The 15,307-nt window shown below is 43.8% G+C and overlaps 1 protein-coding gene and 1 non-coding gene across 5 annotated transcripts in view; both read right to left on the bottom strand.

Moving 5' to 3' along the window:
• LOC139416194 (actin-binding LIM protein 2-like) overlaps positions 1–15,307 on the bottom strand; it is a 110,544-nt gene that overhangs the window by 54,112 nt on the left and 41,125 nt on the right. For all 4 annotated transcript variants that reach the window (XM_071164576.1, XM_071164575.1, XM_071164577.1 and 1 more), the window contains exon 2: positions 11,353–11,502. In XM_071164576.1, coding sequence (XP_071020677.1) covers positions 11,353–11,502 — 150 coding nt within the window. The remainder of the gene's footprint in view (positions 1–11,352; positions 11,503–15,307) is intronic.
• Positions 4,826–4,881, bottom strand: LOC139417661 (U7 small nuclear RNA). Its single transcript, XR_011635209.1, has one exon. It is a non-coding gene; the product is annotated as a U7 small nuclear RNA (small nuclear RNA).

The following is a 15,307-nucleotide window of genomic DNA, read 5'->3' as shown; positions in this document are numbered from 1 at the left end:
GAGAGGAGAGAAGCGCTAATGAAGAGAGGAGAGAAGAGAAGCGCTAATGAAGAGAGGAGAGAAGCGCTAATGAAGAGAGGAGAGAAGCGCTAATAAAGAGAGGAGAGAAGCGCTAATGAAGAGAGGAGAGAAGCGCTAACAAAGAGAGGAGAGAAGCGCTAATGAAGAGAGGAGAGAACAGCTAATGAAGAGAGGAGAGAAGTGCTAATGAAGAGAGGAGAGAACAGCTAATGAAGAGAGGAGAGAACAGCTAATGAAGAGAGGAGAGAAGTGCTAATGAAGAGAGGAGAGAAGCGCTAATGAAGAGAGGAGAGAAGCGCTAATGAAGAGAGGAGAGAAGCGCTAATGAAGAGAGGAGAGAAGAGAAGCGCTAATGAAGAGAGGAGAGAAGCGCTAATGAAGAGAGGAGAGAAGCGCTAATAAAGAGAGGAGAGAAGCGCTAATGAAGAGAGGAGAGAAGCGATAACGAAGAGAGGAGAGAAGCGCTAATGAAGAGAGGAGAGAAGCGCTAATGAAGAGAGGAGAGAAGCGCTAATGAAGAGAGGAGAGAAGCGCTAATGAAGAGAGGAGAGAAGCGCTAATGAAGAGAGGAGAGAAGCGCTAATAAAGAGAGGAGAGAAGCGCTAATGAAGAGAGGAGAGAAGCGCTAACGAAGAGAGGAGAGAAGCGCTAATGAAGAGAGGAGAGAAGCGCTAATGAAGAGAGGAGAGAAGGGCTAATGAAGAGAGGGGAGAAGCACTAATGAAGAGAGGAGAGAAGCGCTAACGAAGAGAGGAGAGAAGCGCTAATGAAGAGAGGAGAGAAGAGAAGCGCTAATGAAGAGAGGAGAGAAGCGCTAATGAAGAGAGGAGAGAAGCGCTAATAAAGAGAGGAGAGAAGCGCTAATGAAGAGAGGAGAGAAGCGATAACGAAGAGAGGAGAGAAGCGCTAATGAAGAGAGGAGAGAAGCGCTAATGAAGAGAGGAGAGAAGCACTAATGAAGAGAGGAGAGAAGCGCTAATGAAGAGAGGAGAGAAGCGCTAATGAAGAGAGGAGAGAAGCGCTAATAAAGAGAGGAGAGAAGCGCTAATGAAGAGAGGAGAGAAGCGCTAACGAAGAGAGGAGAGAAGCGCTAATGAAGAGAGGAGAGAAGCGCTAATGAAGAGAGGAGAGAAGGGCTAATGAAGAGAGGGGAGAAGCACTAATGAAGAGAGGAGAGAAGCGCTAACGAAGAGAGGAGAGAAGCGCTAACGAAGAGAGGAGAGAAGCGCTAATGAAGAGAGGAGAGAAGCGCTAATGAAGAGAGGAGAGAAGCGCTAATGAAGAGAGGAGAGAAGCGTTAATGAAGAGAGGAGAGAAGCGCTAATGAATAGATGAGAGAAGCGCTAACGAAGAGAGGAGAGAAGCGCTAACGAAGAGAGGAGAGAAGCGCTAACGAAGAGAGGAGAGAAGCGCTAACGAAGAGAGGAGAGAAGCGCTAACGAAGAGAGGAGAGAAGCGCTAATGAAGAGAGGAGAGAAGCGCTAATGAAGAGAGGAGAGAAGCGCTAATGAAGAGAGGAGAGAAGCGCTAATGAAGAGAGGAAAGAAGCACTGAGCACATATTTCCATTTCAGATTACCGGTTCCTTGTACAAATCAGTGTCTAAATGATGACGATGCACTATCTTCAATCAGACTGTTCTAAATGCTTCAGTTCTTCTCAGGGTGTGTTGAGCGGAGTGGATTATGCAACGGGTTAACCCAGTTTACCATCACATAATCCCCAAAGTTCAGTACAGAGCAGAGAGAGGGTGTGGCCTGTACGCTCCTCTCCTCTCCACTAACGGAAATGGTTGAGCTTTCCTTCATTTATCTCGTATCCTTTGTTCATTTTGAATGTGTCAAAGCAGCTCCCCTGCCTGCTGCTGCACTTATGGAATCAGATCCAATCAAATCAAGTGTTGTTAGGATGTGCTTTATCCCCGTACGCACAATAAGGCTGTCAAATGAACAATAGCCTGTTTTCAAGCATAGGCTACCATGTTTAATCAAAGAGCCTTCTCACAAATGGCAAGTGGATGAAACACACAGTAGGAGTGAGCTATTTAGGCCCAACACAAAGACTTTCAATGACTCCCTAAAGAAGAGACGTCATCGTTCTGAGATCAAATCCATCACAAACATGTCACAGTCAACCGCATGTGTTTTTTTTTGTTTGTTTGTTTTTTCCCACCTTTATTTAACCAGGTTGGCAAGTTGAGAACAGGTTCTCATTTACAATTGTGACCTGGCCAAGATAAAGCAAAGCAGTTCGACACATACAACAACACAGAGTTACACATGGAGTAAAACAAACATAATACAGTAGAAAAATAAGTCTATATACAATGTGAGCAAATGAGGTGAGATAAGGGAGGTAAAGTCAAAAATAAAGGCCATGGTGGCGAAGTAAATACAATATAGCAAGTAAAACACTGGAATGATAGATTTGCAGTGGAAGAATGTGCAAAGTAGAGATAGAAATAATGGGGTGCAAAGGAGCAAAATAAATAAATACAGTAGGGGGAGAGGTAGTTGTTTGGGCTAAATTATAGATGGGCTATGTACAGGTGCAGTAATCTGTGAGCTGCTCTGACAGCTGGTGCTTAAAGCTAGTGAGGGAGATAAGTTTTTCCAGTTTCAGAGATTTTTGTAGTTCGTTCCAGTAATTGGCAGTTGAGAACTGGAAGGAGAGGCGGCCAAAGGAAGAATTGGTTTTGGGAGTGACCATGCTGGAGCGCATGCTACAGGTGGGTGCTGCTATGGTGACCAGTGAGCTGAGATAAGGGGGAACTTTACCTAGCAGGGTCTTGTAGATGACCTGGAGCCAGTGGGTTTGGTGACGAGTATGAAGCGAGGGCCAGCCAACGAGAGCATACAGGTCACAATGGTGGGTAGTGTATGGGGCTTTGGTGACAAAACAGATGGCACTGTGATAGACTGCATTCAATTTATTGAGTAGGATATTAGAGGCTATTTTGTAAATGACATCGCCGAAGTCGAGGATCGGTAGGATGGTCAGTTTTACAAGGGTATGTTTGGCAGCATGAGTGAAGGATGCTTTGTTGCGAAATAGGAAGCCAATTCTAGATTTAACTTTGGATTGGAGATGTTTGATGTGAGTCTGGAAGCAGAGTTTACAGTCTAGCCAGATACCTAGGTATTTGTAGTTGTCCACATATTCTAAGTCAGAACCGTCTAGAGTAGTGATGCTGGATGAGCGGGCAGTTGCAGGCAGCGATCGGTTGAAGAGCATGCATTTAGTTTTACTTGTATTTAAGAGCAATTTGAGGGAGCGGAAGGAGAGTTGTATGGCATTGAAGCTCGTCTGGAGGGTTGTTAACACAGTGTCCAAAGAAGGGCCAGAAGTATACAGAATGGTGTCATCTGCGTAGAGGTGGATCAGAGACTCACCAGCAGCAAGAGCGACATCATTGATATATACAGAGAAGAGAGTCGGCCCAAGAATTGAACCTTGTGGCACCCCCATAGAGACTGCCGGAGGCCCGGACAACAGGCCCTCTGATATGACACACTAAACTCTATCAGAGAAGTAGTTGGTGAACCAGGCGAGGCAATCATTTGAGAAACCAAGGCTATCGAGTCTGCCGATGAGGATGTGGTGATTGACAGAGTCGAAATCCTTGGCCAGGTCAATGAATACAGCTGCACAGTATTGTTTCTTATCGATGGCGGTTATGATGTCATTTAGGACCTTGAGCGTGGCTGAGGTGCACCCATGACCAGCTCTGAAACCAGATTGCATAGCGGAGTAGGTATGGTGGGATTCGAAATGGTCGGTAATCTGTTTGTTGACTTGGCTTTCGAAGACATTAGAAAGTGTTAGCTCATGGTTAGTATTATTAGTCTGTATAGGGCATTGACTTACGATACGGAGCATTTGTAGCACATGGGGATGTGTGAAACTTACTCTTCAGCCTGAAGTGTCGCTACTCGCGCTGCCCGAATTTGAACATTTTTCAGTGCCGCCAACTGGTAAGATACTTCCAGAGGGTGGTCAGTTGTGCTCTGGGTTCAAGCCTCGGTGAGGTCCTGGGTTCAAGCCTCGGTGTGAGCCGAGTGTTAGTCGCTAAATAAGCAGTGGGACCTCCATTATGCATGCTTAGTGGAAACTGGATGCCCAGTAGTGTGTGTGTGTGTGTGTGTGTGTGTGTGTAACTCAAAGGCCTCTGACCTATTGAACTGTGAGTCTGGAGTGCTGGTAAGGGGTGTGTAGCCTAATGCTTGAGACAAGAAAGCCATGTGATATTATGTTGCAGTAGATTAGGTTTCCTAATTTTATGGATAGGAAGTAGCTACTGACTTTGCTGGAGTGAGAAATACAATAACTTAGTCTCAATAACTATTTGAGATCCATAGCTAGGCCAATCCCACATGAAATAAATACTATTTTATAAATGCTATAGTATTCACTAAATTGTTTTTTGCAGGCTGTAGTATACATGTTGCACCCTCTACAACCACGGTGATTATTACTATCTGACCCTGCTGGTTATCTATGAACATTTTAAAATGTTCTCCAACCTGCACAGCCAGAAGAGGCCACCCCTCGTAGCCTGGTTCCTCTCTAGGTTTCTTCCTAGGTTTTGGCCTTACTAGGGAGTTTTTCCTAGCCACCGTGCTTCTACACCTGCGTTGCTTGCTGTTTGGGGTTTTAGCCTGGGTTTCTGTACAGCACTTTGAGATATCAGCTGATGTAAGAAGGGCTTAATAAATACATTTGATTTGATACTGTAGTGTTTCTGCAGACACTACTGTAGTATTTTCATTACAGTGTTTTTGTTTTATTATCTTTGAAATAGAAGTGGGGGCTTTCTCTTTGAGGAAACCTACTGTAGAAATACTAAAAGAGCTAATAACCTGTAGGTAGGAAGAACTGGGGTCTGAATGGATATGTATGAGCTCCTGCTCTTTTGTATAACCTGCAGGGCACCCAATATATGGTCTATACTTGGCAAGTGTGTTTCTCACTTATGGGTGGCACAAATGTTGATACAGAGGAGGGGAATGGGCAGGGTATATGCAATTTAAGTACTGTAGTATTTACTATAGTTAAGAAAAAGTGTAGTGCTTTTGCAGACCGTAGTGTTTTTGCAAACGTTACTGTAGTATTTACTATAGTTTTTTTTTGCATATAATACTGTAGTATTTACTGTACAGTATACTACAATATTTTATAGTAAGTACTACTTATGTTAGAGGGATACTACAGTGTGTAGTAGAGTATTATAAAGTATACTACAGTTTACTACAGTACTGTAGTGTTCTATTGTAAACTGCAGTATTTTCTTTACATGGGAACTCAACCCGACTACTCCATAGTGCTGCAGCCCCACTAGTGCGCTAGGCCAGGGTTTCCCAGTCAGTCAGAGCGTTGACATCAAGCAGAAATTGAATGATGCTTTAGAGGTAGACAATACATAAACACACACACACACACCGAGACCCATGTCTCATGAATTATTGGTATGGGTGCATTGTGTAAGAGAGAGGCATTAATATAGATGACCTTCGACTCGTGGTGGCTGAATAAAAACAGGAAGCTGGGGATAAACAGAGCCACAACCGGACACACACACTAAGGTGACCACATTTAAAATGATTTTCCAGGACAGTGTAGCCTACATGAATAAAAACATCCCTCCCGACACACACACTCAAAAAATAACATTACCAAAGTTTGCATTTGCATAGTTCTAACACTAAATCTGTTTCTGTACATTTTCCAGTGGAAATTGTTAAAGGTAGTCCTCGTGCATAGAGTTGCATGGTGTTTTTTATTATTATGCTAATTATATTTCCTCAGGAGCGTGGACATCGACCTTTTAACGTGAAAAAACTGAGTCAAAGCGTAATTCCATTATCTGTGGAATTGTCTTTTATCGTCCTAGCACAGACACACACGCACACGCACACGCACACACACACACACACACACACACACACACACACACACACACACACACACACACACACACACACACACACACACACACACACACACACACACACACACCTTAACCCTTCCTTATACTGCCTGTTTATAGCCAGCTGGTCAACAAGATTCTACATTGACCAGGATTCTGACAATACTATTATACAATACAGAATATAATAGACTAATGCCCGTCTGCGAGGCCCAAAACTCCCTATCCTCAGAACATCCCATTTGTGAAAGGTTATCTAATGTAGCATGAAGGGAAAATGGAAATGGAAGCTACTTACGAAGTAAAGGCACTCAGAATATCTCCTCGGAGGATTCCCCTCTGAAGACTATGTGAAATCAGAGTGATTTTCTCCACCTAATTCATACATTTCCTGCTGAGAGAAATAATAAGAAACCTCTCTGTCTATCGTATCATTTCTTCAAGGTCATTCACGGTGAGATTTACGACTTAAAACGGAGTCATTTCTTGGGTTGTAATAATACAGGATTAAACGGATGAAGACACTTTGAGGTGTACTTCCACATCCAACTAGTTTAATCTATCGGGGCCTGTATTCATCAAGCTGATCTAGGATCAGTTCCTCACCCCGTCCATATAATCTTCACCATCATGATCTAAAAGACAAAACTGATCATAGATCAACAGTCCTACTCTAAGACGCTTTATGAATATGTGCCCTGAACTGCTGTAGGTATTCAGGGATTTCCGATTTGTCTTGAAATGCTCCGTTGACATGTTTCATAATGTTTCCTAACCAGCAGCTTTCCTTAGTGGAAATAATACACACTGACACACACGCCTGAGCAGCTCATCAACAAATGAATCAGACCGGGTCTGTGTGCATACAATTCCCTGGTTGGAGAGGCCTGTTTGAAAGCTAACATCGAACTATCAATAGTCTGGGCTGTAGAAACACTGCCTCTGTGTGTGTGTGTGTGTGTGTGTGTGTGTGTGTGTGTGTGTGTGTGTGTGTGTGTGTGTGTGTGTGTGTGTGTGTGTGTGTGTATGTGTGTGTGCGTGCGTGCGTGTGCACGTGCAAATTACCTTTTTGAAAGCTGAACAGAACCAGACCACAGGATGCTAATGAAATTGCATGTCATTTAGATGTAATTTGTGGCTAATCTAATTCCCTATCCTGATCCTGCAGATGAAAATTAAAATGGACAACAACAGCCAGCCCAGACATCTGGTTAAGCCAGATTAGTCTTCAAGACACCAAGTGACCCTACATACAGCCTCAATATGCTGCTGCTATTAAATATATACAGTATGTACTGTGTGCAATGTGTATACTGATATGTCTGTATGTGACCTTGCTGGCAGTCCCTTGCAAAAGCCCCTTTGTATTTTACAGTGTGTGCCTGGGTGGTAGTATGAGTGGACATGCGTGTGTGTCCTTGACAGAATAAAATGCTACGTGGGGATTGGAGTGCAGAGTCTATGGTCGATTGTTTTGCCCACGGTCGATCATTTTGACATGAGAAACAGAAACTCACTTCAAGGTGAGACTTTGCTCCCACTCGGTGGAGCTAAACTGCTCGCAGACTACTTAGACCACGTAAGAGAGGCAAGCTAGCGTGGGTTTGTGTCTGTTATTCGTTCCCACGGCGTATTACATCATGTTTGTACATCGGATTTTCTCCTCTCTCCGTTCACAGGCCCTGACATAGAACAGGAGAAAACCTGACGTTTTTTTAGTCTACAGTAGCCTATGTTCAAGGTGCTTAGTTTGTCCTGAACAGGAAAACCTCTGGGCCCTACCCAACAGACTGTGTTTACTGTACTATACCTATTGAGTACATTCCATTCAAATCTAGACCTGGCCCAGAAGGACCCCTACGGAACAAGCACTAGACCCTGGGCCTGTTTCAAGGTCTGACAGAGGTGGGCGTTGGTGGTATGTGTGAGTGTGGGGTGAGGTCACTATCCCATCCCTGAGTGACAACAACAAAAAAAGCACCCGAGCTACGAAGGTTCTGGTCAAGCAACAAGAGAACAGAGAGGCCAAAAGCCAACACCCCCATTGAGAATATCTAAAACAGCTGCCATTGTCGTCGTCCCCCCTCCCCCCTGTCAAATAGACCCCGGAACATGTGGTTGTTCGTGTATGTTTACTGTCCAACACCAATAGTTCTAGGAAGGAATCTATTTGGATAGGTTAATAATGAAATTGATAGCTGATATCGCTAACAGTTGCCTGTTTTTCCATAGGTCTATGTGCATAATGCTCACCGGCCTGTAAGCTTGTATAGTAAGATCGGGTGTCCACAGTTTTGCTGGCAGTAGGCAATTCCCCTTTGTGTGAAAATGCTTTTGTGATGTTATCATCCTCCATGAGAACAAAAACAGGCGAGGGATAAAAATCTCCTCAATGTTCTGCCAGACAACAGTTTCAGTGTATCTTTCATTTTGGACATAGCTGATTCACTAACTAACTAATTAATCGGGTGTCATAAAATCCGACATAACAGGACACTATGTGACAGATAAAGTTCTTGCATCAACAAAAGCTAGCAACACTTGATAGCATTCCTAGCATAAAGTGAATTAGCTAGCTAAAAGTAACATGATTAAACAGCCTAGGGCTACATCTGAGGCTGTATTTTGTGTTACCACTCCTAGCCCTGATGATATCAGACTACCAGAGCCACTGGGGGGGGGGGGGGGGTTACATTAAATGACTAACCCTGTGTAGCATAGTGCTAATTATAATTGGCTAGCAAAGCGCTAATGGTTTCCCCTTCAGAACTGGCACCGTTAGCCGCCTGGCTTACACCCGCGGTAGCTCTAATTAGCGATAAGCAGACAGGGAGGTCATATATTTGATATGGTTGATTCTCCTCCAGGTCAACCTGAGGAGTCTTTGATGGTTTTCTGATACGGCCCTGTTGCAGCCTATAAAGTGGCTGGAGCCAGAGTAAGTTGAAGCTACCTCCAACCACTGATACAGGGTCAGATGTTTATTCATCCCTCTAATGGTTAAGGTTAAGATTAGAGGTAGGGTAATCTGTTCCTAGATCTGGACTTCAGAGTAACTTCTACCTCAAGCTCTGGAGTACACTCAGTCCACAACATCTGGAAGTTTATCGTCAAAACGGGCCCCCACCCTCATACCTCAGGATACATGAAGAATTCTGGCAGTATAAATCCAACAATTAGATGGAAAATTGCATTCCTGTAGTGGAATTCTGGGTAGGGCAAAATAAGGCTTCCTGATAAGGGGGGTGGTTCAGCTGGGTGTTGTCTCGGTAAACACTCTAGTTTAGTTTTTTTTTGTCATTAGGGGGTTGGGGGGTGGTTAAGGGATTGGGATTGGGGTGTGGACGAACCCTCTCGGTGCCTCTCCCTGTCAGTGTTGAGTCTATAAGGGGTGTTAATACCGCCCTCTAAATGCCTGACATTTCATTAACGAGCCTCATACATTTCCTATGAGAAACCACACTGACAAATGAACAAAACATGAATACATACTGTATTTCAGGCATAAACCAAAAACATCAAGTGGAGGAAATATTGAAAATGTAGGAATTGCTAAAGAAAATGTAATACAATACTATTGCAGGTGTAAGAATCTTCACACTTAGCACATTTCCCCTCGGACCAGACTTCCCCTATGAATCAGTAAACCAGGGATAAACATTTCAACATGGAGAGTAGGCTTGGGCGGTATACAGTATATACTGGGGTATTCTGAAATATCTACGGGATGGTTTTTCAATACCGTCAATACCGTTGAAACTATTCCTTTGATGTTTTTTGATACATTTGAATATTTGCCCGCGACTTTTTAAGCAAATACCTGTAGTCAACTTGCGCAATATGTTAGGAAATAAACAATATCGCGTTCTTAACTTCACCTGTCACATAATTGTTTGTTTACAAGCACGACAAGAGACTGGAGCCTTGTGAGTCACTCACTGTTGTGCACCAGGTGATCTACTTAGAGTATGGAATTCGCAACTAAATGTTTGCCAGCTAGATATCTTATAACTATTAAGTTAACTCTCTTAAATGTGTTAAATGCTCTGCAGTTGTTCATTTGGATTGCTAATTTAGTAGCTAGTTAGCTATCTAGCGAAGTTTAGCTTGCCGGTAACACCAGAGATTCCCCTACTGGATCAAGAGCTTTGCTGTCTAATATGTGCGTGCAGCAAACCGCGAGTAGCATTTTTAAGAGTTACTTGTATAACTTAATGAACTGGGATGTCTGTCCTGAAAATAGTTTAGGTCAGAGACTGTATAAAATGATCTCAATACCTTCATTAGCATCTAGTTATCATTCTATATGGGATTTTACATGTCCTTGTTAGCATTGCTAACGTTCCGATTACAATGTCTCAGTGAAGTCTGAAAATAGCGCCCCTTGTGTTCAGTGCCGGTATTACCAAATATCCCGGTATGGCACAAGGTCGATATGAAGGTATGACAATCTGGATACCACCTAAGCCTAAATGAGAGGATGATCTCTTTAGACAGTGTCACTCACTAGAGTCTAGACCTGCCTTTATTTTTCAGCTCCTCTTCATTTCCTCTCTCCTTTTTACTCATCCCTCGTTCCTAGATGTGAGTGTGAATGGGGGGGGGGGGGGGGGGGGGGGTGAGGGTGTCCAGTGGCGTTACACACTGATGTAAGAATAAACGTGATAAACTGAAGGAAGTGCCCAACATTGTCCCGACCCCGCTGGTTTCCTAGCAACCCCGCTTGTGTTCATAACAACACCACACTGACACCAGCCCCTAGTGAAAGACTGGGGCCTTACAGAGTGCAATGGAGATGACTGAGAGAGAAAGGGGGAGTGGGCTGAATATGAGATCACAGCAGCCAACTCTTTAGCTACACACACACAGACACATAGACACACACACACACACACACATTAAAAGAGACAAAACTGGAAACACTGATCCTTCTGTTCTTTGATTGCTTTGACCTGCCCTATCTAACCTAGCCTGTTTGTTTTCTATGGTAGTGCTCTGGTGAGTGAGTGAGATACGGTAGCAAACATGATGACTGTACATTGCACCTGCTATAACCAATGCCCATAAGAATGCAGGAAACCCAGTAGCTAACTGCCTGTGCTCATGATAACTAGTCAGCAGTCTTTGTGTGTCCTTGTATCTGTATCTGGTGAGAGCATTGGGCCAGTAACTGAAAGGTTGCTGGTTCGAAATCCCCAAGCCGACGAGGTGAAACATCTGCCAATGTGCCTTTATGCAAGGCAAGGCAATTAAATCAAATAAAATCAAATGTATTTGTATGTGACAAATACATTTGATTTGATTTGATTTAATTGCTCCTTTAAGTCGATTTTGGATAAGAGTGTCTGCATCAAAAAAATATGTATTGACTAGATAATAAGAGGTTAGGGGTCAAGGCCGACGTACCTTTGCAGACGAAGCACTTGATGTGGAAGTGTTTGTTCTGCACGCGCAGCACCTCTCCCTTGCAGGCCTTGCCACAGTTCTGACAGGGGATGGAGCTGCTGCTGCTGACCCCTTGCTCCAGAGGGCTGTGGACACCCTGCTGATGAAACACTGAAAGAAACGGAGAGCGGCACAGAGGTTAGATAGAAAATGCATTTGGAGATGTCACGTGTAGAAACATACTCGTGAACAAAAGCATTCATGACTCATGCAAAACGCACACAGGCAGGCACACACACACACTGCATACACACATTCATTACATAAGTATGTTCGAAACTTCAAACAGCCCGGAGGCCCGCACATGGTATGTACTGTTATGATATATGACAAGTACTGTATGAGTAGTGGTAAAGATATGACCAGATAATTGGTCCATCAATTAGCCTAAGTAACTATGTCTTACAGTGACAAACACAGAGACAACCCTGATAACTTCAGTCCATACGAAGTCGTGGTACAGTATACAACATCAGCTTACGTCTTTCAGCACCTCACCCTTCTCCATTTATAATGACACAAAGCGCTCACATACTCACCCATGCAAGTCATCATCCCATCCCAATACGGACACAACTGATCAGACAAACAGTCTCTCTCTCTCTCTCTCTCTCTCTCTCTCTCTCTCTCTCTCTCTCTCTCTCTCTCTCTCTCTGTGTCTGTCTCTCTCTCTCTCTCTCTCTCTCTCTCTCGTGCTCGTCAAACCGGTTCTGTTTTGGACACCATGGTTACTCCTAATTGGGGTTCAAAAGAAGGGGGAAACAATGGCATTCAGATAGACTGCCTGTGCTAAGCAGGGCACCGTTTGCTAGACTAGTGTTTACCCGAGAACCAGTTTCAGCTTCAGTGTCCCTCCATTCATTCATTTATTAATTCATTCATTCAAGAGTTTCTCCTCTCTGTTCTTTGTCTGCCAACATTACCATTGAGAACTTGAGAAATGTCCCTGTTGAGCCTCTACTTAGGCCCAAATGAGATTTGGGACTCAAACAAAGCCATGTTAAGCACTCTACAAGCTGTAGAGTTATGTCTGTTGCCTGTAGGTACTCTTTACAAGGTAAATACTACCGACGACAGTGAAAAACACCTTCAACGCCATTTATTATCCCTTTGAGGTCTTGGGCCTCTCGGCCATGACTAGAAGAACCAGACTCAGAGGTTTTTCTTTGGTAGTCTCCAGGGAGATAATTCTAGCTAAGTCAGCCATTGGCTAGGCCATCAGAAGCGAGAGAGAAGGCATCTTCCATTGAAATGTATTAGGCCAGAATTGTGCAGTGACAGTGGAATCAACCAATCACATTTTGACTTGTAATGGATGGGACTGTTTTAACAAAAACATATGGAAACTGTGCAGTAGCGAGCAATAGTTTTCCCGCGGTCTAGCTAGCTTTTGTTGTAGGCTAGTTTGAAGCGGCTGCAGCAGGTGTTACCGAAAAGGATGCTGTTGCTAATTTGTTAGCTTTGCCCTTTTTCACTAGCAACTTCGAACAAGAAGATGCGTTTCAAGGGATCAGCATCCGTTTCAAATGATCGAAAACACGGCGAGTGGAACTGTTTTTTTTATTGCAGACCACTTGCTGTTGCTTGCTATCTCTTTGAAAATAACTTTACGTGTGTGAAACTGTCGCATTTGAACTTTAGGTCATCGGTTACTTTGTGTGCTGAACTTTAAAAAAAAAACCTGTTTGCAATGGGAAGTAATAACTGTGCATTTCGATTTGGAAACGCTTCGCCTAATGGCTGTGTTTTTGTATTCCTGTGATTGGGACCTACTGGCTTATTATGTCAGAGTGAATGGAACTGCTTATCCGTTCACATCATGCATTGTGTGACTTCTCTCGTTCTATCGGCCCTGTATGTTTTACAGAAAGTGTACTCTCCCACATGGACTGCGCTGCTATTATGGTAGCTGTCCTCTCAGCATCACAAACCTGTCACGCACATCCTGTGATGTGTCACTGTTGGGGATGTTGTGATAGTGATGGTGTGAGGCTACCGTACAGTAGGTTAGCGTAAGCCGTGTGGTTGTTGTTGCTGGTAGCACGATCTGTGCGGGTTGTGTCTCTGTGTGAGTGGCAGCACAGAAAGCTCGGCTCAGCCTCAGGCCTGTTAGATTCAGTTGGGCGCATTAAGGTATGCTCGGTTTTCTGCTATCTTTCCCCCAACTGAAAGCCTAGGTCCAATAGCCACGGTTCGCCACTGCGCAAACATGTCTATAATAGATATAAAGACTGTTACAATTCCCCCCCATCGCCCCTTACTAATAGTGAGTTAGTAGGAAGCCCAAGTTTCAATAGGCGATAAGATGTTCATGATATATTTGGCATCAAGAAGCGGTTTTACGCGCTCACTGAATGGAAGCAGATAATGATGAGTTTTTTACTCCGAGTCAAGACAGAGTAAAAATGTAAATGTATCCGACACAGGACAAAACTGTGACCAGACTTTGGAACTACAACACTGGCTGCTACTGTACCAATAAAGGCAAGAATTTGGGGGAAGGAAAGTCACGCGTCCTCATAAAATGGTCTGGGGCACTTCAAGAGCCTGAGTTGATTGAAACCATGTGGCACAGCAAGAGTCCAGCCGAGACTATTCTATTGGAGGAAATGGGGGGTCTGCCCACTGACCCCTCTCTCTCTCTCTCTCTCTCTCTCTCTCTCTCTCTCCCTCTCTCTCCCTCTCTCTCTCTCTCCCTCGCTCTCTCTCTCACTCGCTCTCTCTCTCGGCCGGACCAGCATAAACTACCCCTGGCACGCACTTGTTTAGTGGATCCCGTATCATTCACTTTCTGGACAATAAATACGGCTTGGGGGGGTCCAAGATGATTCCACTAGGGGGCTTCTCTTGTAATGGGTACAGTTTAGGCCTAGAGCATTTCAGGGTAAATAGTATGAAGGAGCACTCTTGACACACAAGGAACACAATGTGCTTTGAAGAACCTCCAAGGGCTAGGCTAACAGAAAACACTGTACTGAGCTATTGAGCCCATCCCATAACACACATAACACCCAGACCTATAGCCTGGCACAGATGTCCTGCTCATCAATCACCCTGTTCTCCTCTGCTCCCTCGCTGACAGACACAAACCCACAGTGTCGCCCTCCCAAAGGTCACAGCCAGAAAACAATCTGAGCTATGCACCACTACAGACCTCGGGGACATGCCATCTATGTCCCCCCACCCAACCACTCACACACGAGAGGTCGACCGATTATGATTTTTCAACGCCGATACCAATACCAATACCGATTATTGGAGGACCAAAAAGGCCAATACCGATTAATCGGACAATTTTTTTTATTTTATTTGTAATAATGACAATTACAACAATACTGAATGAACACTTATTTTAACTTAATATAATACATACCAATAAAATCAATTTAGCCTCAAGTAAATAATGAAACATGTTCAATTTGGTTTAAATAATGCAAAAACAAAGTGTTAGTGAAGAAAGTAAAAGTGCAATATGTGCTATGTAAGAAAGCTAACGTTTAAGTTCCTTGCTCAGAACATGAGAACATATGTAAACTGCTGGTTCCTTTTAACATGAGTCTTCAATATTCTCAGGTAAGAAGTTTTAGGTTGTAGTTATTATAGGAATTATAGGACTATTTCCCTCTATACCATTTGTATTTCATTAACCTTTGACTATTGGATGTTCTTATAGGCACTTTAGTATTGCCAGTGTAGTATAGCTTCCGTGCCTCTCCTCGCTCCTCCCTGGGCTCGAACCAGCAACACAAAGACAATTAGCGTGCGCTAACTAGCCAGCCATTTCACTTCAGTTACACCAGCCTCATCTCTGGAGTTGATAGGCTTGAAGTCGTAAACAGCGCAATGCTTGACACACAACGAAGAGCTGCGGGCAAAACGCACAAAAGTGCTGTTTGAATGACTGTTTACACGCCTG

This window comes from Oncorhynchus clarkii, chromosome 9, assembly GCF_045791955.1.
Source record: "Oncorhynchus clarkii lewisi isolate Uvic-CL-2024 chromosome 9, UVic_Ocla_1.0, whole genome shotgun sequence".
Classification (NCBI taxonomy): domain Eukaryota; kingdom Metazoa; phylum Chordata; class Actinopteri; order Salmoniformes; family Salmonidae; genus Oncorhynchus; species Oncorhynchus clarkii.
The sequence above is the reverse complement of the archived record's forward strand: the minus strand, read 5'-3'. Positions and strand labels throughout refer to the sequence as shown.